Below are 24,184 nucleotides of genomic sequence, written 5' to 3'. Positions count from 1 at the left end.
TTTAATGAAATTTTGCTCGTTTTGCTTTTCGAGATAATTGTTTTATATGAAACATTTCGTTATGTGTTTTGGGAAAGCCAACTATTTAATTTCCAATATGCTCAATTAATTTAAGAGAGCAATGAGTTATGATAACGAATGCTTGAAAGAATTTTAGTTTTACCCTTTAAATATGCGGAAATTTGATTGGAACAAATGTAACTCTCATTCAGCAAAGAAATTTTAAATTGTTGCATTTGTTCAGATAAAATTTCTGCACATTTAAAGGACAAATTTAAATTCTTTAATCCATTTATTATCATAATACACTGCTGTCTTAAATTGACTGAGCATATTGGGAATTAAATCAATGACTTTCCCAAAACACACAACGAAATATTTCATATAAAATAAATCTTTTGTTGCAAAGGAAGCAAAAATGAGTAAAACTGTATTAAACATTTTATTTGAAATATCTCAAATAATAATCCCTTGAAGTTAATGACATTTTTTACGGTTCATTCTGTATAGCCAGTCAAAAATATACAGACTTTATTAAGACTGCAATTAGCTTGCCTCCCATGGTAACAGTAAAACTGAGCAGTAACTTATTACCCTTAAAGTTATGGATAACATATACAGAAAAATACAGTTTTTGCAGTATAGGAAGACAAAGAAGAGGGACATTTAGCATAAAATCAAAGAGTAGGCGCATTTCTTCGCTGCTATTAGCACACAGTTGCATAATCTGTTTTGTATACACACTTGAAGCAAAGAAAAAACTATGTTAACATAACAAAGTTGAATTCACACAAACAGAAAATGATGAGCACTAATCATCTTAGACTTTTACAGTTACAACAGTTGCTCAAAATGCCCACCATGGGCGTCGAAAAAGTATGTTAACATAACAAAGCTGAATTCACACAAACAGAAAATGATGAGCATTAATCATCTTAGAATTTTATAGTTACAGCAGTTGCTCAAATGCCCACCATGGGCATCGACACACTTCTGAGTATGTTGAACAACTGTTCGAGCAATGTTTGCGAAAGTGTCCTCAGTGATTGCAGCACATGCTGTTTCAATTTCTTCCAGAAGTGCTGCCAGTGTAGTTGGTTTTCTACAGTATATAATATTCTTAAGAGTCCAACAGAGTTAGATCTGGAGAATGCTGTGGAAACTCAGTCGGACCTCTTTGTCCTATCTAGTGCCCTGGAAGATTGCCATCAAGGTATGCATGTACATCTCGGTGGTAATGTTGTGGTGCACCATCCTGCTGGAAGTAAAATTCCTCATTTCCATAGAGTGTACAAATGGTGGGTAAGACGGATGTGCATAACATGTTCAGGTACACTTGGTCAGTTACTGTTTCATCAAAAAAAGATGGTCAAATTAGACCCCTAGATGACAACCCACACCAAACATTAATTCCAGGTAAATTAACAGCCTTTTCCACAAAAACATGTGGATTGTTTGCACACCAGTAGACACAGTTATGCCGGTTAACAGTTCTGTTCAACCTAAATTGTGCCTCATTGGACCAAACAACTTTCCCTACGAAGGCTCATCCTCTTGCACCATGTTCCGAAACCACTCACAGTATTGCATTCTCCGATCAGGGTCATCTTCATTTAATGCATGCAAAAGTCTTGGGATGAAAACTTTCAACTTTGCTATTTTAATGATATGAAATACGCTGGTTCTGCTAATCCCAGACTCACGTGCACATTGCTTTGTAGATTTCTGCAGTAAGTGCTCAAAACATTCCAAAACCATAGCCAAGGATGCGGGGCTTGTTGATGTGCAAGGTCTCCCAGATCTGCCCTTGTAAACATCGCATACGGTACCATGAGTCTCAAATTTGTCACGAATGTGTGCAATTGTTAATTGCATTGGTGATTCTTTTCCCTACTCATGTCTCCATTGCTGTTGAACTTCAACAACATTATTGGTTCTCCATTACCACTAAAGAATTGCTTTCTGCTGTTCAAACGATAATCTTGGCTCCATTTTGTTGTTGTTGTTGTTGTTGTTGTTGTTGATTAACCTGTCGCGCAGCAATGCTAGCATAACGTATGTGAGTCTCATCTGTTTGCAGGACATCATACTACACATTACTGTTGTTTTTCGGCCCAACTTTAAAATATATTAAATAGATATCTCCTGTCAAAGTGTGTAAACATTATTTCGGCACACTCTACATATAATTTTGATGCATGTTGCTTGTGAACTAACAACTCTGCTATTACTACTCGTTTTAAATTTTGATTAAGAAAGGAAATTTAACTTTGGCTCCAAGTTGCCCAGAGACAGAGCAAAAACCCACTTGTGGACGTCCAAATCTGTAACGAAAATTTTCATTCAAGGATTTCAGATAGTATTCATTTTTCACTTTCACATTTGAGTTTTGTTCACTGAAGAGCTTATGCAACTTTTTGACATTTAACTCCGAATCCAGGTATGAAATAAAATTGTTTTGCCAGTGAAATGTGACCGTTGTGTTGGAAAATTACTTATATGAATGTCTATCTTAGCAAACACACCAGGCTTTAAAGTATTGTTCATTTTAAGGTGGGTTCTTCTGCATTCAGCTGGAGACTGGAAATTTACAAGTGATGTTAAATGGAAAATGGCCTCTTCGCTTATAGAACATAAACTAGAATAAGCTTTATGGCACAAATATCTTCTGGTTTAATTGCAAAGAATCTGCACAAATCTTTTTTCAAGAATGATAATTTCTTTCTACTCCTCCTTCATACAGGTGAACATTCTATCAGTCCTATTAGGTATATATCTTCCTATTTGTTTTAGTTTTACCATCATATAATACAGAAATTATACTGATGTATTCTTCATCTGTAAACATTTTAACCCTTAAGTCGAAAGATCGGTCTTTGAGTCTACTAGGGACATTGGTTTTTTAAATATTTCCTACACTGTTTAATACATGGCATTTGTCTCTTAGCTATGTATCATTTAATCTTTGTGGAAATTTGATGTGAAGTGGCTGGGTGTAGTTTAGTGTTCTGTGCATTGTTGTCTTGAGTTTTTGTTGAAATCTGTGCTTTTGGCATCTCTTGTCTGTCGGTCTCTGAGACCAGTAAGTTGCATAACGTAATATTTTATATTGTTAAATTTTTATATTTTTATAAAATAACATGTTTATAGTAAATTATATTTTCCATAGATATGGCAAGCTTACGTGCACAATGTAGAAAATCAGTTTCCACCTCTGACCTAACCATCATTTGAAAATCAACCAATGGGTGAAAAAAGAAAATTAGGAATATGGTGAGCCATATGTAGATGATTCCGATAATGATCCAGATTTTGTAATAAATCGCGAGGATATATCGAATGAAGAAGAGATAAACTTCATATCAATATGCCAATATGCAACAGAATTTGTTTTGAGTTTTCTTATAAAGTTTGCAAGCCTTGTTGCTGAAGGACTAAATGATACTTGATAACATTCTTCATGACAAGTGTGTTTCTCTGATATGTATATAACAATTTCAGGCAAATAATAATCAAATGTTAAGGTAATATAGAGAAAAGTGTTAGTAGTACAATATGTTTTTCGTATTCTGTGTTTATCATTCTAATTTTTTTTTAATTTAATTAATTCATTTTTCTAAAATTATTTTGTAAACCTGTCTATTGTTACATCTATAAAATATATTGAATATACAGGGTGGATGGTAACCTTTGCACCAAATTTAAGAGGTGATTTTACGTGTTAAATATAACAAAACTTTTATTACACATTTCCTTTGACGAAACACCGTTAAGCAGAAAAGAAATAATCTTTGTCCAATGTTTGCAGTGCTCTATTGCAATAAAGGCCTGAGAGATATGTGTGATTGCTATACAAGCAGATAGGTAAAAATAATCCGAACAGTTAATATCTTGAATCTTTTCTTGCAAATTAAACTGTTTGGTTTAACCATGAATTTTAATTGAATAATAGCGAAAATCGTTGAAATAAATCCTGCAACGCAGTGCACCATCGCACGTCATTGACTGAGTACAGCAGAGGGGGAGGGGAAGGTAAGGAGTGCAGGCTGCGCTTTTTTAAAGTTATTGCAGCAGCCGTGATGTTGCCAAATACTTCATAGGAACATAACGATTGCCTCTGAAATGGTGAATGTTAAAGAAAACACTTATTTAGATTTTTAAAATCTCTCATGATCTATCACCAGTTTCATTTTGGTGCAGAGGTTACCATCCACCCTGTACTACCAGAACATATTTTCATCCAAAAATATGAACAAAATCTATGTTTAAAACAATAGCGGTCTCGAAGACCAATATTGCCATTGACATTAGTTATGGGAGTCTTTCGGGTTAAGGGTTAAACATCCACTGCAGCAACTAAAACACAAAAATAAACTCCAGAGTACAGTATGTATATTCACAGAAATATTTAGCAGTAAGAATGTCACAGGGAGCACTAGTAATACAGAATCAATAAAAGAATATCCTTACCTGCAAGATGTATTGGTTCATCCAATGATGACCTAATGTATTCTTTTCCTAAAGATCTCGTTTTATTGCGTTTTTCTTTTACATATCGATCAGTATTCCTTATTTTTCTTCTTCTTCTTTGGGACATTACAATTATTATTTACAATAAATTTCATTGCAATATTTTTAATGCTTCAAATGGTGTGGCACAATTTTTTTTTACCCCGAATCACACTGAAACTCAGCACTGAAAATTTCTTCTTTCTTCTTCTTCTTCTTCATTATTCCCCATAATGAAGTAGTTGGCAGACCATGCTTTTTTTTGCCATATTATGTGATAGTGTTATTTGAAGATTAGCCTCGACATCGCTTATTATTTTTTCTTTCTCTCCAATAATCCATTTCTTCCATTTAATTGTCATTATATCAATGCATAAACAACATAAACTAACAAAAGGAACTTGGAAACAGGATCCACACAACTCGAGAGAACAAAACAAGCAAAGCAACCACTCTATGAAAGCAACAGAAAGGTAGACCATAATGAACGATAAAGAATAATGCCGCCACATTGCGCCACATTACTATCAATTGAGATGCGCTATCGAATTGATTAATGAATGTCGGGTCGATATTTCAAGCGTCGTGATTACAAAATCACTTGAAAAGTATTCCTTAAACGTGGGATTTTCCTTAAGCCAGGTTTCCTTAAAAGCGGGAATTAATTACATTATTATTATAGTAATTTGATAGAGACTTAATAGATTATTCCTTAAAAACGGGAATTTCTTAAAAATGGAAACGTTAAAACGGGGTTTTATTGTATCAAGTTTTCACAATGGCCAGTATGAGTGCCATGTTAATGTGCATAATTTCTCGTTACAGATGAATATGAGAAGCATCCAAATGAAGTGGTGAAAAACGAGGAGCTGACCTACAATGGTGCTGAAGCAACATGCAGCTGCTGCTTCTCAGTGGTGTTCGGCATAGTGTTCTACCTGACAGTACGGCTAGTTGGGCGGTGAGGAGGATCACATCATCTCCTGCTCCATGTATTATAGTTGTACATTATTTATATGTGCCGTACGTGGCTTCCGCCTAGGTAAGGAAGGCTTTCCATCCGTCAAACAAAATGACCGAACATGCGGCTTTCCATCACCAATGCATCGTGGCAGTCATCTCTGGAGGCGTGTCCTAGTCGAACGGATGGCGGCAGGAAAAACTGAACCAAGCTAAGCTGTCGTTACCTCCCACGCACGCATGCATGCACGCCCTGTTGCAACGGACGTGACAGGAATGATAAGATATTTTTTTTTATTTTGTTTGTTTGTTGGTCCATACAGTTATTTGTAATCCTGTGATTGAGGAAAAAGAAGTCACTGACAAAAAAATAAAAAAAAGGAAGAAGACTGGACTGATTCTAGTTGAATTTGTATGAGGGAAGAAAAAATGTGTAGTTTTAATGATATATTTTGTATGGCGTCTCTCTCTGCTATATTGGTATTATTAACGTGTACGATACCAGACCGAAAGCATGGACGTGTGTGACATGTGTTGATATGCGTTAGTAATGTTGAAGTGAGTGGTGAAGTGATTGCGAAGGGATATTGATACTTAGTTGCTTGTAGAGTGCAGTCAATCATTTTGTCTGTACTTGACACCAGTAAGTATGAATTGAATCCAAAAGATTTTTTATTTTATTTTTATTTTTTTATATTTATATATTTTTTTCCAACTTCATTATTTTTTTTTTTACTGTCGCTAACTGTTTGGGCATATGGGATCCGGACTGAAGTCTCCCTTTTACCCTAAAAGTAAATCTGAATGAAGGTAAAACTGCAGAATGAAGACCTACATGTGTCACCAACCATCATCATATCACCATCATCATTTTACCTACCGGATTGGCCGGCCATTATGTAGACAGTAGAGGACTTATTCTTCCTTTGCAACAAAGGGAATTGTTGTGGGAGATGGATGCATGTATATGTTTGTATGTAAGTATGTATGTACGTATGTCAACACTGATAAGTAAGTTGTGATAGTTAAGTAGCTATATTGAAAACCAAATCATTGTAAACAAAGTAGGCCTACTATTTCTTATAGTTGCCTTGTTACAATGAACAAACCTATTTTCTATGACACAAGTTATAGATCACGAAGAGTAATGGTATACACAAAACGAAACAAAACATCTACATTTTGGCGGTCTTTTGTCAAAGTTTGACTCTTTGCCAATCGTTTGTTATATATTGTTGTAACTGCTGACGTGCTCACATGATCGTGGGTATGTTCTACTGAATTTATGGAGACATTTTTGGATGATTTGTTAGTTTGTATTTGACATTGAAATTCCACGGAATTATGGCCGCTTGCATTTATATGGGCATTTTGTTATGTAAGTGCTGTATTTTAGTGAATTTATTAGAGCTGAATTAAATTCCAAGTTCTGACATAGGAGTTACATTTTTAAGCTGGGAGCTTAACTTTCCACATGATGGTTTTCAGGTCAAAGAAGAAACAAAAATATTTATCTTTCCATATCTTCCGAGTTGCTCCGAACAATCACAGATGCCACTCTGCAAAATGGTTAAAATACGTATTTTCCTTGGAGTGATGAATTGTGGTACAGTGCACAGTTTTGAAGGAGAGTTTTCTGTCTTTTCTCACTACTACAGCTTCAGATATTGCTATTCTTTGTAATAAAAGTATTTCATTTGCTGTAAATAAGGTAAAAGTTATAGGTTTTCCCATGATGTCATATAACACATGGAGGGATGTGGGTAGAGCTCATATGCTTTCTTGATCTTGGCACAAGGAGACGATGTGTTCAGCACCACGCTCCAACCGCCTTTTATCTCCAGAAAGTATAGTACTCGGCTTGATAGGAGGCTGAATGTATCTCGTAGCCATCCTACAAGTTTGGACAAGAAAAATCCTGGCACCACCCAGTCTCGGAACCTTCCAGCCTGCAGTCCGTTTCTCTTGCTGTAAATAAGGAAGGCATAAATTTGTATTGTATATTATTAACTATAAACACTAAGATCATATACAGATCCTTATTTTTTTATCAATATTTGGGAAAATTTATTTCTAGGTCACAAAACTTGCAGCCATAGATTCGTGATATTGTTATGAACTGCTTTTTAATTGGAAATTTTGGTTGCACTTGCATTATAATTCGTATAAATGCATTGTGGCATGTTTAGAATGTCAGCCATTAATAATTTCAATAGTACATACCCTACTGGTGTTTTCTGAAAATATATCCAGGAAATCTATTTGTGTAATACGAAAACAGAAATAAACCATGAAAAAGCCCTTGGCCTGGGTAGTACATGGAGGATGCGAAATGTAAGCCGTGGTGAGAATCGGTTTTGAGCCAAATTATTTTCCATGAAGCTCTGCAGAGCATGTCCGGGTCCAGAAAAGAGAGGCAGCTTCAGTCTTGCCTCAGGATCTTGTATCCTGCTTTATGAATTGGACCCTACCGTGATTTTAGAGTTGGATTCGTGCCTTAAAATATCTCTTCTGCCCATGTCATAAAACATCTTCAGTCCCCCACTCCACCGTGAACTACCCAGACCACAAGAGAAGTTGGGATATGGAGGACTGGATTGGATCCAAGGGGTTGCAGAGGAGTCCACAAGCTCGATGATGAAGTCTTGCTCCAATCCACTTATTGTCATGTGTTTGCTTGGGCTTTCTTATTTTTATGTAGCCATAGAGTGACAATACACAGACTATGAGATGTGATACGAATTCCAGCAGTCAACACGATGTCTTCATTCCGCCACATTCGAAACTCTGGTGACACAGTCTATTTATTCTAGTTTCATGAGCCATAAACCCAACATGAAATGGTAGTGAAAGATGGAAAATTAATTGGTGATGCTAAATTACTTCTTAATTGTAGAAATAAAACAATGATTAGAATTGTGCTATGTAATTATGTGTATATATGGTATAAAAGTATTTAAGTGCCATAAATGGATATGTTGCTGTATTTTTTTTTTCCACACACAAACACACACACATACACACACACACACATGAAACACACACAATACACATTTACACCCATGATATTGAATATTTGCAGGAATAACCATATTATTGTAACATGGGAATAAGTTTGTGTGAAGAAGCGGAATATTGATACCTTCCATAATCTTTCTGCCAAATAGAGTAACCGAACTAGAGCCTTTGCTGTTTAGTTAGCGCAAAGTCATCGCAGAATTTATTTGCGTCGAACTTCATCTTGTGTTTAAATCCAAATTGCTAGAGTAACACTGAGCCAGAGTGCATAGCAAGAGCTCCTCCCCACAACTTTGAGCAGAGCTTTTCCATGCTCAATAACTGTATATTCTGGAGGATGTGATGGGGCCCGGTGCTATACAGCTCGAATCGAAAATTTCAGTGTTGCATTTCTTTTGCTAGCCTAAGCCTTGTCTGTAAGTTGCTCACGGTACTAAACAGTCTGCATGCAGTGGAATTGATCTGACACCATGTTCAAGCAGCCAAATTTGGTTCATCCAGAACTTTTGAACAATGTTACTGATGCAGTTAAATTAGTTTACTTAAATGGAAGCTTAGATGTATTTTTCATAATTTTGGAGTAGTAGAAAATTATTGGTTAAGCACCTGTGAATATATATGTTACTGAGAGAGTTATCAGATTCTTGGTAATTGCTGGAGAATGATATGTGACGTATCTGTACCGGCTGTTGCCACATACCCATCTGATTGTGCTAGGCATTTCCATGCTGTGTGACATTTAATTGTATGTTGTGAAGTTGCCATGGAATGTGTCCGGTAGTTTAAAAACTAAATCAACTTCCCATCCTAAAGTTTGTTTCCTAGCTCAGGTCCCAGCAATCAGCATGCTCTGGCCTAATCCCATCTTTGCTTCCCTATGTTCATAGTAGTTATATAATTAGGAAAGTAATTATTTACCTGTATGTCCCCTTCAACGAGCAAGACTTGTGCTGCACTACACTACCCTCGTACATTAAGGAAGTACCCCAAACAGTGGGAGTGGCAAATTTTGAACAAGTTTCAGAAGTTGCACCCGAGTTCTTATACAGGAAAATTACTTTTCTCTGCTTGCCAGTGACTACAACCTGGTATGAAGGCTATTTTGAGGACTGTTCCAAAAGCAATGAGGCTGAAATTTCATAAGAATTTTCACTGTAGATTGTATTAGCTTGAAAGAATCCCCTCCCCTCCTGAAGAACCCCGTAAGTCTCGAGGTTGTGTTCATTTCTCAGCTATAAAATCACATGGACATCTTCAAACAGCTTATTAAAATGGTCATAATTCACTGTTTTAATACACATTATGAATAAAAGTAATACAAGAATTATTTTTCTTTAAGGTAGGAAATAGCGAGCATTATGAAATAAGTATGTAGAGGTGTTGGTTCTGTACCTGAATGGTCGATTGTTGATGGAACAATTTCATGGTACGAAAGACAGTAGCCATATTTTATCTCATTACGAGATACTCGTCATTTTTTAATAATCTTCAATATATTTGTGTTGATTCTTTCTGACTTTGAAGTGAAAGTGACTTGGGTGTTGCAACATTTTCACCTAGAAATCGATTCATTTCCATTAAAAAAGAAATACTAGAGACACACTGAACCACTACAGACATTAATTCTACTTCTTTACAAGTTAATGTAAATGCTGACTGTTACTCACACCTCAGTATTGTAAGTTAATTTTACAAACATGGATATTAATTTCTTATTTATCACAAGCCTTGTTATAACAAAACTCTCAAATTAAAATTTCCCATTCAGTCAACCATGGATTTTTTTCTCAAGACATTAACCTCTAACGTCAGTCTCATTGCTTTCTCAATGGTTCTTATGAAAATGCTTAGTAATGGAGAGTCATTGTTATATGAGGAGAGTTTCGTAAAGACAGACTATATTATTATTATTATTATTATTATTATTATTATTATTATTATTATTATTATTATCATCGCCTTTATTATTATTATTATTATTATTATCATTAGTATTATTATTATTATTATTATTATTATTATTATTATTATTATTATTATTATTATTATTATTAAGAACAATCATTGTTAAAGGTTTCTAGCACAGAAAGCCTTCACTAATGTAATGCATCTAAAAAAAATCTGTCTTCTATATTCTACATTTTTTTAGAATTCGACTAATTCATGTAAAGAGTACAATGTGGTAAAAAATAAAATTCCTAAGTTAACAGAGACAAGAAACAGCTCTCAGTACTTTCACTTGTAGGCCTACTGCAAGTACTTGACTCAGTTTCTTTTATACAATATGGCTCAAAATAAATGTACGGTACCAAAGTTTTACTAAGTTACATTTACAGCTCAATGAGGAAAAATTTTTGGAGGTATTGTTAATTATTACTTCAGGTGTTCCTGGAAACGCTGTGAAAGACACAAAGTGAAAATGGTGCTCACTATTCTAGGAAAAGAATTTCTCCTAGAGCGTTATTTTCGTTCACACACAATTGTTTGAAGTGGAAGAATTAATGTGAAATCAGTATGAAAACTTTATCGAAAGAATGTTCATAAATATCCAGCATCAAAGCATACAATATTATTCTTGGTGAGTAAATTCAGATGAACTAACTCAGTTTTGTGTCAAAACTAAGGAAGAAATGGGAGGACTAGAACAGCTACAGAGAATGCATATATGAGTATGGTGTTTAAAAAATGTTGCATTCTTCTAAGAAAAGTGAACAACAGATAGTCAAGGAATTAAATCTAAAGAGAACATTAGTTCAGCAAATGATCCATCAATTGCGTGCATTTCCGTACTGCATACAGGTTAGCCACCATCTGCAAGGACGTCTTTATTGTGCTCAGACTATTGAAAATGTGTATCAAAAAGAAGATTTTCTTTCCAATATGCATGGACAGTTTTTACATATGTACATACTGATTGATATGTTTCTCAATTAAATTTCATGTTATTTATTTTCGGTATATTTTATTCTGGGCCATACTGTATATGAATACAAATTGTGTCGTCGATTGCAGTTGTCCATGAGCTGTCAAAATTGTAGCACTGATACAGATGAACATGTATATCATAGTGATTTTTCAAGCATTGACACATTTGTTTTGAGTGCTGCAGATTTTTCAAAATTGAAGTTTCTCTGAAAAAAATAACTAGATGAAGGACTATGGAAAACTCCTCATAGAAGTCTAAATGCGAGTACAATTTTTTTATTATTATACACATTCGTTAGAAGAACACTAATACGATAGTAAGAAAATCAGAATTAACAAACTGAGAAGAATGTTTGGACTGAAATTGTCAAGTTCGTTTGGAAGTGTAGCATGGAAAGTGCAATTGTAAGACTGAGGAAAAGAAAACATGCGTTTTTTAAGGATTAAGATTTGGAATTATTAGTTTGCCATAATCATACTTGTGTAAGTTACTTTTTTTAAGTAATATCTCAAGTAAAGGCAGTCATTTGATCAATATTTTCAAATTAATTTCGGATTATTACTCATGTTGCATGCTTTCTTCCTTTTGGTAGTACAAGTTTATTAAGAATTTGTTTCAGGCATTACCAGAAGACTTGCAAAAATATTCAATGATAATCTATGTGAGCTTCATCCAATTTCTCTTAGTAAATTCTAGAACTCTACTTTAATATGTGACACGTTCTAGATCCTCCCTCATTACCATGTACATCAGTGGCCTTCAACCTTATTTATTTATTTTTTCCAGAAAGAGCCATTGACTTTTAATAAAATGGATGGTGGGCTGCAACTCTTAATTTAATCATGTGTGTGAGTCAGATACATGTGTGTAGGCCTAATAAAAGCATTAATGTAACTTGGAACTGAAAATAAATACAAGGATTATGTGCTTATAGCACAAGAGAAGTAGGCTTACTTTCTTTTTAACATTCAATGACATATTTGATGCTGCTTTCTTTTTTAATTATTTTATTAATATCGCTCTCCATGAGAGTGTTCATCAGCCAATATCTTAATCTTGACTTCGTGTTCCTCTTGGAGAAAATCTGTTCGCAGATGTAGGTGCTTCCAAAGAAAGGATGCAATATGAAAGAATACTTTCGAGCAGCTGGAAAGTTTTTCTTTCGAACATAATTTGAGTAAAATTCCAAATCATATACATAATTGAATTTCTCTCTTATCACTGTTGCAGTGCAAATGATTTATTTTCATTGTCATTCTCCTTGGAACTGCATGAACTCCAATACTAAATGGAGTGCAGAACATATAATAATACTTTTACTAGAATTAAAATCTTTGAAACTTGTCTCCTGTTTCGAAACTTAAATCGGGTAAAGCATCCACGTATTTCTTGGTGCTCTCAGCAATAAACTGGCTAGCAATGGGAAGAGTGGGAAGTCATTTTTTTCGAGATAACACTTCTGTAGACGAAACTTAGTTTCACTTGATTCAGAAAGCATATGTACCATATTTCTTACCCTGTTATCGCAATTTATCACTTTTAAGATGCGTAGAAATGTCTTTTTGATATAAGATTGACACATACATTGAGCATCATTGACTGTTTAATCGCTTCAAAATTAATTTACCTATTCGTCTTTCAACACAGAAACATATCTCTTTCCTCTACTTCCTCTATTCAGCCATCAAACTACTGTATAGGAAAGAAGGTACCCAATCAATCATATTAAGCTTCGATTTCGCCAAAAAAAAAAAAAAAAAAAAAAAAAGGCCTAGTCTAAATCTGGAATTTAGGTGGACAAATTTAATAACTCCTGTTCTAGTGGTCATATTTAATTGAAATTTGATGCATACATATTAATAACAAGTACTTGATGTGTGAAAAATTTTACAACATACAGATAAGAATAACCACCCCTCCTAAAGGGGCTGAGAAAATTACACTTTTTGTAATAAGCGCCAGAATATAGATTTAATGACACTCCTATTATTTTATTGCATAGCTTCAATTAATGTTATGCCTATGACTTGATTAGCGATCCCTCCTATTTGGGTTGAAATGTTTCATTTGAATTCTAGATATTTATAATTAATATACCGGTATTACATGATACTACATTAATTTAGGCTTACATGTACTGTGTAGAATTATATTTCATTCACATATCATAAGTCCTTTACATAAGGGTTGAAATTCTTCATAGTGAATTTGATGACAATCTGATTAACTCGATTCATAACAAATTTTCACAATCAATTCCATTAACTTCGATATAACGAAATTTTTTTATTTTTACAAATATGTGACACATCAGTCCTTTGTGAAGGGTTTAACTGAAAATTACATTAATCGGTATCGTTAGAAATTGAACTTCCCTTTTTTTGTCAGAGCTTCCTTCCCAGCTGATTCACAAGTGAGCAAATCTGTCACTTGGTTAATTTATTATTAACAAAGAGCACCAAAGCTTCTTCATTGATAAATCTGATGGCCTATTTACATTTATAGTCTGAAATACTTCTTTTTAATTTGTGTTGCCCTCTGGGTGAGAAATCTGGTGCTTGTTGTACAACGTTTGCTGCATCCCCTTTTCCTTTAAAATTAAAGCTGATCTGCATAACAAATGATAGTTCCTTAGAAGTGGACGTAGCAACTGGAGTTTTTACTCTTCTTTTGCCTTACTGCTACTTTCTTCAAATAATTTTCTAGGATGGCCTACATCAGATTCTGAGGGTTGCCTACTTATTGCATGTATGACTGTGTCTGAAAAAATTACCTGTCTTCCAACCATTGAAACTGAAAATAAAATTACTATTAGGCCCTGATTGGCAGCCAATTTATTTTATTAAAACAACATACAATATTATTACATATACCGAATACAGTATTTCTGCAGTGATCCTCAGCGATCATTTTATAGAGCTAATGAAACATAAAATTTTGCTCCAGTTTTTATTGTTTTTCATACCCAATATCATCTTAAAATAAATGGCACTAAATATTAATTTTTTAAGGAGATGATTATGGCATACCTTTAAATGGGGTTTCCATTTCACAAAAATGTAATATACTGTACATACGAACACAGACTTCACACAAGCTCATAAAAATGATAACTGTTTCAGCAGTCTGCCACAGTGACTGCAATCACAAACAAATTTATCAATGTTTACACAGCTGTCAAGACCATGGTGCTGTAATATAATTATCTTCATTGATCTTGAAGGCACGAAGTGTGTAGAATGGGAGGGTACCGGTATAAATTTCTGATGTGTTCTTTTAAGTTGAAGATATTAATTTTGTCAGCCTAGATTCGCGATTTGGACCACTGTATGGTGGCTCAGTGAATTGTTCTGATATAGTTGACAATTTTCACAACATATTTCATCACAGCTTTAAAGTTTATTTTCTGTACTTACCGATTTTCCTAGTGGATAATGCAGTGGTACCAGTACTACATGAAATTTTTATTACAAAATTTAGCAGTTTCTTACTGAGTCATTGTTGATGATATAACATAAAGCAATGTCACTGCATTTTGCAATGTCTTTCATTGGATATAGAATGGTCATTTGTTCTGTGATATGAAATATACGAGTTTTGAAGCAATTTTTTTTTTCAATATATTGCCAATATCATTAACTATTTCTCTTACCCACCACAATGCCTGATTAGCGCACATTTGAAAGCAAATGTTCTTGGAGGATTTTTTCACCAATAACATAGTCGTAACTGACTTTAACTGCAATTTTACTCTCCACATTTGACTTAGAAATTGTTTATTGTTTCCCCTGCAGTTTCTTCATAAATCAGCCATTTTCTTTTTCGCAGTTACCCTTAAAGCTTCATTGTGGATGTATTTTTCGTTTCGTAACGGCTTTTTATTTTATCCATTTATCACAAAAATGGCTTAATTGTAAATAAATAAACTGGTTTTTCTTTCACACTAACAAAAATGTGTCATTCACTCCGCTTTTCCTAAAATGTCCTACTTTCGTCCGTCACTTTGCGCTTTTTTTTTTTCAGTTGTCATTTTAAAAGCTCAAAAACGTTATAACTGTAAACGAAAAACAGAGAATACACAAGCACCCCTTCTGAACATAAATAAGAGAGTACGTCAGTTAATTAAGAATTTGGTGTTGAAACTGACTTGCCTATTGCAAAGCCAATGAATTATGTGTGTATGTTAAAATTTTAATTTAAACACACTAGTACCTTTTACAGCAATTCAAAACATATCTTGGAATATCAAACAAACCATTTTAAATTATTCGTTGTGACTCTGACTTGATTTACGTTTTGTTGCTGTGCTGCAAGAATGGCAATAACAGTATTTTACTGATGTACTCTGATCTTATCCATTTTACTGTTATTTAGTATTCAATTTAGTCAGTGTAAAACTATAATGTGGAAAACAATACACTCAAGAGATTACTACATTAAAAAAAATATGTTTCGTTTTAATATGCTTCCTTCCCAGAAATTGCTTAAAGAAATTCTCACGAAATTGGAAAATTCCCATGTTTGCTGCCAGTTTATAATTGATATTGCATAAATACTATTGGTGGACTGCACAAAATCTTTCATTGGACCTCGGGTTGAGTACCACTAATAAAATTGATATTAACTTAACCACATCTAATCAAACATGACATAACAAATGTGACACAGCATAATAATTAATAAGTCGAACTTGAGTGTGCAAAGTTAAGTTCAAGTGTTTTCTCATATATTCATATTCTCTGTATTTCTTAATATATTCTTTATTATAATTAGCCTATACATGGAAACTTGCATATTTCTTTTCAAGTTATTCTGAGTGATGAAAAGGCCGAACATTTTTAGTTTCTGCTTATAATTTCTATATTGTATATTATTTGAACAGAATTTTTAGAAACAATTGAGTCACTGGTGCTAACAAGGATGTAAATAGGAAATAATTTTAGTTATGGTATGTAATATATATTTTAAATTTTGTGGTATTTATACTTTGCTGCAAAGTCTGTACTTGCCAAATTGCTCTCTGCTATTTCACTTTTGTTGAATGTCAGTTAAATTTACGCAGTCTTTTTACCATGAAATGAATTTAAATGAACTCCTAGAAATGCCTCAAGCAGAAGGTATTACCTTCAAAAGTTTAAAATTATACTGCTCATAACTGCTGTCTCATTGTTCCCAAGACAGCCGTTATTAATATTCTCTTATTAAGTAGGTCCAAACAGGTTGATTCCAGTTATTTATATGTGATTATTTGTATAAAAGGGCTACATGATTTTAATTATTACAGTTGGATTTAAGAAATAAATTAAGAGATGTTGATGTTTGATTCCCTGGACACAAGTGTGATTGACAGTGGTTAGTTGGTTTACATAAAGAGGTGCTTGCTTAGTGGCTTTTAGTTGCAATGAACACACAAGTTAATAATTATGTATGGCATAATAGTAATAATATGAAAAGAAGAATTTCAGGCTTGGCACACAATGGAAACAAGTTCAACATCAGCCAAAATTGTGTTCAGCAATCGTGGGGAGAAAAAAAGAAGAAAAGAAACGCTCAAATGCCCACAAGAACAGAGCAAGATCCATTATCATGTCACTTTTGTTTTAGTTTAGCCAATTGTCAAGGCTATAATCATTTCATCTGTCTGTTTACTCTGTATATATGATATGTATATGTATGTGTGTATATATCATATATATGTGATATGTATATGTATAGCCTATCATATATATATATATGATATGTATATGTATATCATACATATGATATGTATATGTATATACATACATATATATCGTATTGATATATTGTATTCCCTTAACAAGCTCTCCAGACAACCTGATCTGTGTGTGCTGATGTGTAGTGGATTTATCAAATGGTACAGTGGATGTTTTTCCTGTTATTTATATTAAGCACCTTTGTCACTATACACCATACTACATGATGGGAAATATTTTATAACTGACTTTTGTACAGAATAAAATATAATTATTGTAACGTGAATCAATAGAAGGTTGTATATTTATTTACTGAATAGGGGTTCACCTCAAATAATTTTTTACACCACTGATTCACCTCCCTTTACTTTCTTATTAAATGGAATATAGGCCTATGGTGAAGTGAATAATTTTTGTGAATTATACCTACTGAAAATATTGATGATATTGTTGTGGCTCCTTTTGAACATCTGCCTTTAAAATAATCTCTCCTAGCTATAAATGCACTTTTGCCAGTCCACTGTACTCATGTCAGGACATCTTCAGAATTTGGCTACATTTTGACAATGCAGTGAAACCTTTCAGAAAGACCACTTCTATTAAGATACTGCCTTTCTTAGATTCTGATTCTTAGAATCGATGTAAAAACCCATAAAAGAAATACATTTTGTATTTCCAATTAAGGACCACACTTTTCCATGATCACCGACCAGCCATTAAATAACCTTTTTCTTAATTTTACCGATTTTTTAAGAGGCCAGATTTCAAAATTAAAGTATATAATTACAAGCTGAGAGCTTGATGAGAGTACTTCAGTGTATCTTCCAAGGCTAAAATGAAATTTGACAACATTGATAACTACTGTATTAGTGCAGAATGTCCGAACCTTTAATCCTCTAAGGAATATGGGAATTTCTAGTAAGAAAGAGGTTGTTAAGGGTTGTGATCACTGCACATGGCCTTCAGGATATGACCACAGATTACCTGTACAGTACCGTATTTGCTCCCTTGTTTAACAGTTTAATTTAGTTTATTCTGGCATTGTGTAAAGTTGTTACGAGTAAAATCATGTCCAGTAAAATGAGAAGTATATGAATCATTTTGAAATAGAACACTCTGAGCGTGTTCCCGTGTTTCCCTCCCCATTTGTTCGTAGTTAAAAATTTGGTTACAGTAATAGTTAATCATTATGCACTCCTTTATGTTATCAACCATTAAAACTTTCATTTTGTTTGGCGCACTTTTCTTCATATGCCAAAATATGTCTGAATCTCACGCTCCAACCCTTGGTTCCACTCATGGCGACAATTAAGCACGTGTGGTCACAGTTTACATTTAATACTTTCGTTTCCTGATAGTCACAGCGTGCTTAGAAATGTTTGGAGCTGCATATTATGAATTTATTGAAGTGTTGGGCCAAATAACTGTCTATGTTACAATCTGCTAACTGTGCAGGAGGAACAAAAATGTTACATCGTAATTCCGCTCATAAATTTACTATCCGACGGGCAACATAGACCATTATTTCATCAATATGTTTTGTACACTAAGCAAAGTATACGATTGTATGTTACTGAAAGTCTATTAGACGACATTGATGTTTGTAACATTTTTAACTCCACAGAAATGCTACTGGGAAATACAGACAATATAGGCTACAGTTTTATACAGTCAGAATATTATGAATTATAGAAAATCAATAAAAAGTTAAATTATGAACAAAATGATTATGACATTTATTTTTAAATGCTGTACCAGTATATTAATCTGAATTAACACCATATAATTTATTAAAGTTACACTCAATGCCATATTATGAATAAACATACAATACTGATCAAATAATAATAATAATAATAATAATAATAATAATAATAATAATAGATAACTGCAGTATTGAGATATAGGGACACCATTAAATTAATGAAAGTTGTAATAATAACAAATGAATAAAGAAAATTAAATATTACAGTTGAGAAATTGTTGGGGATGGAATTTGAACCCCTGTCCTGAATAAGCACTATCCATCCCAACAGATGGCTTATCTGTTAAGTATAAATTTTATTAATAATGAAGACAATAACAATCACAGTATTTAAATGCTGACTGTAAGAGAGTAATACATTTTAAACAGCTCTTTTCTGAAATCAAAAGCAAGCTCCGAGCACATCTCCTTACAAGAATTTCCACAAATCTGTTCCTGAAACGAAATACCGTGATAAAATTCTAAGGTAAATAACAATGGCAAAACACAACATAGACCAACTAACACTAGGTAAAGTGTAAATTAAAATACAACTAATAAAATACTTAAAAAAGAACAGACAAGAACTTACATTACTGGGGGGATCTTTCGCATTAACTTGCGACTTTGTCTCTCTTATTGTATACTCAAGACCACTAACTCTCAGCGACTTTCGTGACACATCTTTCCACTTATTAATATTAATTTGTCTAGATCCTTTTTTTTTTTTTTAGCTGGTCAGTATCCACCATAAAAATTGTCACTGTGTCACGTAATAGGTCAACCAAAACCTGATACATAGAGTTCAAGTACCCAGTATTCGTAAAGATAATAGACTCCCATGCAATAACTTCCTATACAATGTAAACAACTGGATACACTAGAAGTGACTAGTGACATAGACCATTGTTCCAACCAAGAAATTCATGGTAGTAACTCGTGTAGAAGCGTCTCTGATACAGATATTGAAAAACAATTTTTGTGACAGCTGTGTAAGACTGTACAGAGCATTATTCCATTAAAAACTCGATTTTGAAAAAATTGTAACATAATGTAGACCATTATTCGGCCCAACCCAACTCCTCAATTATAATTTTATGGCCATGCAACAGGAAACGGGTGAACGTTTTTTCTTGTTCTAATTTTTTCTCACTTCTGTTCCAAGAAATCTCTCTTCCTCTTACTGCCACTAGAGTGCAGTGAAATTCATTTGTAAATGACAACAGACTTACTGTAAGGTAAGCTCATGCATTTGCTTTGTTTTCTTGAATATAGTTAGTAATTACGAATGTTCTAGAATTTTTGAAGATTCAGTGTTACTTTGTCTGAACCCACATTATCAACTCCGTCTTAGCTTCCCCTTTAATAAGGAAATATGATACAAATTTGAATTTTTTTTTAAGTCAGTGTTTGGCAATAAAATTATGACCACTTAACCTAGTCGAACAATGTTGCCAGTGGCACAGGAGAATATACTTCCCAGCAACTCTCACCTCCATCTCACCCTGGCCGCTACTTGAAATGGACATTGGTGAAGTTAAAGACGGATGTCATAATGTTTTCTTTTTTCACATACTGTTAATGAATTATTCTATAAAAATTCAGATTCCTGCTTAATGTTAATTAAATAAAAATAGACTAGTAATAAGAAAAGAAAACTTTAATAAAAACAGAAAAGAAATGGGAAAATTCATTGCAAATGCTACATGGGATGTTAAGGGGAAAGGATGGTTTTAATATGGTGGAAAATCAATGAGTTAAAAACAAACTGTTCTCCCTTTAAAAGCACTTTGAGAAATACTGTATATTACAAAAGATTTATGTCCTTTGTCAGTTGCTGCAACACTATTTTTAAAGCTCTGGTGCACAGTGTTTTTACAGGGCAAGGATAGTTAAATATGGTGGAAAGCCAGTAAATTTTCAAAAAGAGAAAATGTTTGCTTTAAAGTAATAATTGATATCTGAAATTATATTACATAAAATTGAATGCATATTTATGGTCTTTTTAGCTGATGCATAGAGCTTTAAGTAACACTAAACTTTGATAGCAATTTCCCGTAAATTTAATTTTTTTGCTTTATTATGACATTAAAAAGTTATATATCTTTATATCTTTGGAACTATTAATGCTACATGCTTGATATTTGGAACACATATTATTTAGTCTATTCGGAAAATTTCTGTGTAACAGAAATTTGTTATTTTGTTGTATTTGAAAATTATTCTTTCATATTTCTATAAAAGTACCTCTACAATTAATTTTTAAGATGTAATCATTTATCTTTACATTCTGAAAGTGAATATCAAAATTATGCCACAGACATGTTAAAGAATATGCTCTTAGGCGTAAAATATGAAAGAGATTTTGAATTTATCTTCAAAAATGGCTGAGATATATCCATTATAGTGAATTACTTTACCATGGTACTTTTTTTTTTTAATTTGGTTCCCAATTTTTTTTTTCAAAACTAATTTCGAATTTAAGTTGTTGCAGCAATGATATTTCTAAAGATAAAGGTAAAGTCAACCCCATTACGTGCGAAAACGGCTCAAACGGTGGCGAGAGGTTAAGGCTCCTATCTTTGCAGACAATCGGCATTTAATGGCAGTAGGGATGTCAGTCTTACATGCCCACCACCTTTAGCCCAAGAAAATGCCCCTAGTAATGATTTCTGTTAGAGGCTGAGTATACCCTAGGGCCATAGTGTGGCTGGAAGGATTAGATCAATGGAAAAATCCATGACCTCTTTTGGAATAGAACCCGCGATCTTCCAATGATATATTTACATACAAAAACAAAGAATGAAAAACGGGCATCAAATAGGAAAAAAAAAATTCAAATTATACCATCCTTTCCCCTTAAAAATAAGATCTGCATGTATTGGCAATAGTCTATGGAGGTCACTGATAGCTTGTGTATACTATGTATGTGGGTGGGTGTGGATGTGCATCGGTTTATGTGGAGATTATAAATAAATCCCGTTTCATAAGTGAATTAAATTATTACATATTTAGGCCAGTATAACTGATTCTTTGAGAATATCAGTTCCATCCCAGAGAGGGACTGAGGTGAGAGTCACTAAACAAAAGTGGAAATTAAAAAAAAAAATATTACTAAACACACAGTTGGTATGTAGCTGTGTAAACTTTTTCGGAAATCACATCATGGCACCTGAACTTTAAGATGAGTAACCCACAGGAAAATACATTTTAAAAATAAGAATTAATGTTTGTATTTGGAAATTAAAAAGGATAAACTATCTGATTGTTACTCATATTATCATTGGAGGATTGAGTCAAATCGTGGTCTATGTGAAAGAAAATTAGAGGAAAATTTAAATGGCCCAAAACTCAGATTAATTCAGTTTTAAAATCTGAGAAAAAAATAATAACTGAGTAGAATTCAATTGAAAGACTGTGTGTGTAGGACTGAAGAACATATAAATGGACTTCTTAACATGTTGAAGGATAGTTCAGAGAATTAAATAATAACTAAGTAGAATTCAATTGAAAGACTGTGCGTATACCACTGAAGAACATATAAATGGACTTCTTAACATATTGAAGGATAGTTCAAAGAATTAAATAATGTAAAAAAAAAAAAAGTAATAAAATGACACAGTGTTCAATTTATGATTTTCTAGAGCAGAAGTAATGACTCGCAAGATAAAATTGTAATAAAGTTCTGCACACAACTTATATAATTAACCAGATAGTAGTGGATCACTGTCAAAAAAAAAAAAAGGTGAAGTACTGTTCACATACAAAAATGCATGAACAGTTTTACCAGTACGCATATGAGTAAGCATACTATTCGTAAACTACGTAAAATTTTACTAGTTCTAGAACACAAACAACCAAGAAAATTAATTTATTTCAGGACTCACCCAATTTCTTGCATATCAAGTCAATCGTCCTATCTTTTAGTGATGAAGCATTCCGAGTAAAATTTTCATTCTATTCAAACAGAAAAGCTTCTTTCATCAGAAGAATTTTTTTTTTAATTACTTTATACAACTTCTCTATTTTCTTAGCACTTTTTAAAAACCGAGAACAAATGGAACTGTAGGTAGTCCAGAATTTAAAACATCTTTTTTATCCTCGTATTTAAGTCTACAAAACAGCATTTCTAATAAATTACAAACCGTGTCATTTGCTGGATACATATTTCACACACATTTTTATCAACATTTTCTATGTACTGGTACATAAGTATTTGTATAATAGCGCTAAAATAATTATACATATAATATACACTATGATGTGGGATTAATATACTATATACACTTACCACTAGATACTGTAAATATATTAAATAAGAAGTTAATATGTAATAAGAAGTTAATATGTATGTACACATTATTAAAGAACATGTGTACATTTACGCACATGTTAAACTGTCAAATACAAGAGCTGTAACAAAACTGGCAAGGTCATGAGAAGAAATAACACACGCAGTGGATAAACAACTTTTAAACTTTACGAATGTATGTGATGTGTATTCCTGATAAAATAACATAGACCCAGCTAATTTACCACTGCAGGGGTGGCTGCTTGGACACAGGAATGAGGATACTTTTCTCTAGTCAGGTAGTACATACTGTAAAATTCAACAATAGCCCCAGCTTCAATCCTTCTCTATTATTAGTACTGTTAGATCTGCAAAATGGTTAGACTACTTCACCTACAACAAATCTGACAGCTTTCCGTAACCTTAATTAAAAGACACAGAAACGCACTTCACCCATACAATCTTTCTTCACTGCATGACATCACGTTACCATGGAAACCAAGTGATGGATGAGAATGGGATCCAAATAATTTCACCTCTACAGTACTGTAAGTTCCAATGGACACCTCTCGGCGCTCGTAACATTTGACATTATTCTATTCAGCAGACAGTTACAGGTACTATTACACAACTAAACAAGTTCATTCATATAAGATGACGCTGGTTATTGTCCATAATCATTTATTCATTTAAACAAATGGCATGCATTGTGACAACAGTCATTAGCCCATAAGTCGGCTTCTAGCTTCCCAATATCTGTGGGTGACAGTGGTTTTATTGCATCAGATGGTTCCCATCAATTTCCTTCTCTCAGTCACACAGAGGAGAGGACATAGCCTAAACTACGCAACAGCGCTGCTCCTTGGCCAGTCAGGTATATTAATTATGGTCGCAGTCCAGTGCTTCTCCATTGTTCGTACTTTCAACTCACTATTTCTTATAATCTTGAATGCTCCCTTGATTGTAGATTTGGCTGTATGGAAATATATTTTAATGAATCCCTGGTCACTGTGGCATCATAA

At 33.4% G+C, this 24,184-nt stretch overlaps 1 protein-coding gene across 1 annotated transcript in view; it reads left to right on the top strand.

The window, feature by feature from the left end:
- The window catches only part of LOC138707929 (ephrin-B1-like), an 83,153-nt gene extending 74,710 nt beyond the window's left edge, over positions 1-8,443 (top strand). Inside the window, exon 5 of the mRNA XM_069837997.1 lies at positions 5,335-8,443. Coding sequence (XP_069694098.1) covers positions 5,335-5,474 — 140 coding nt within the window. The 3' untranslated portion in view covers positions 5,475-8,443. The remainder of the gene's footprint in view (positions 1-5,334) is intronic.
- Positions 8,444-24,184: the final 15,741 nt, after the last annotated feature.

The sequence above is a fragment of the Periplaneta americana genome, chromosome 10 (assembly GCF_040183065.1).
Source record: "Periplaneta americana isolate PAMFEO1 chromosome 10, P.americana_PAMFEO1_priV1, whole genome shotgun sequence".
Taxonomy (NCBI): Eukaryota; Metazoa; Arthropoda; class Insecta; order Blattodea; family Blattidae; genus Periplaneta; species Periplaneta americana.
This window is presented reverse-complemented; position numbering and strand designations above follow the sequence as displayed.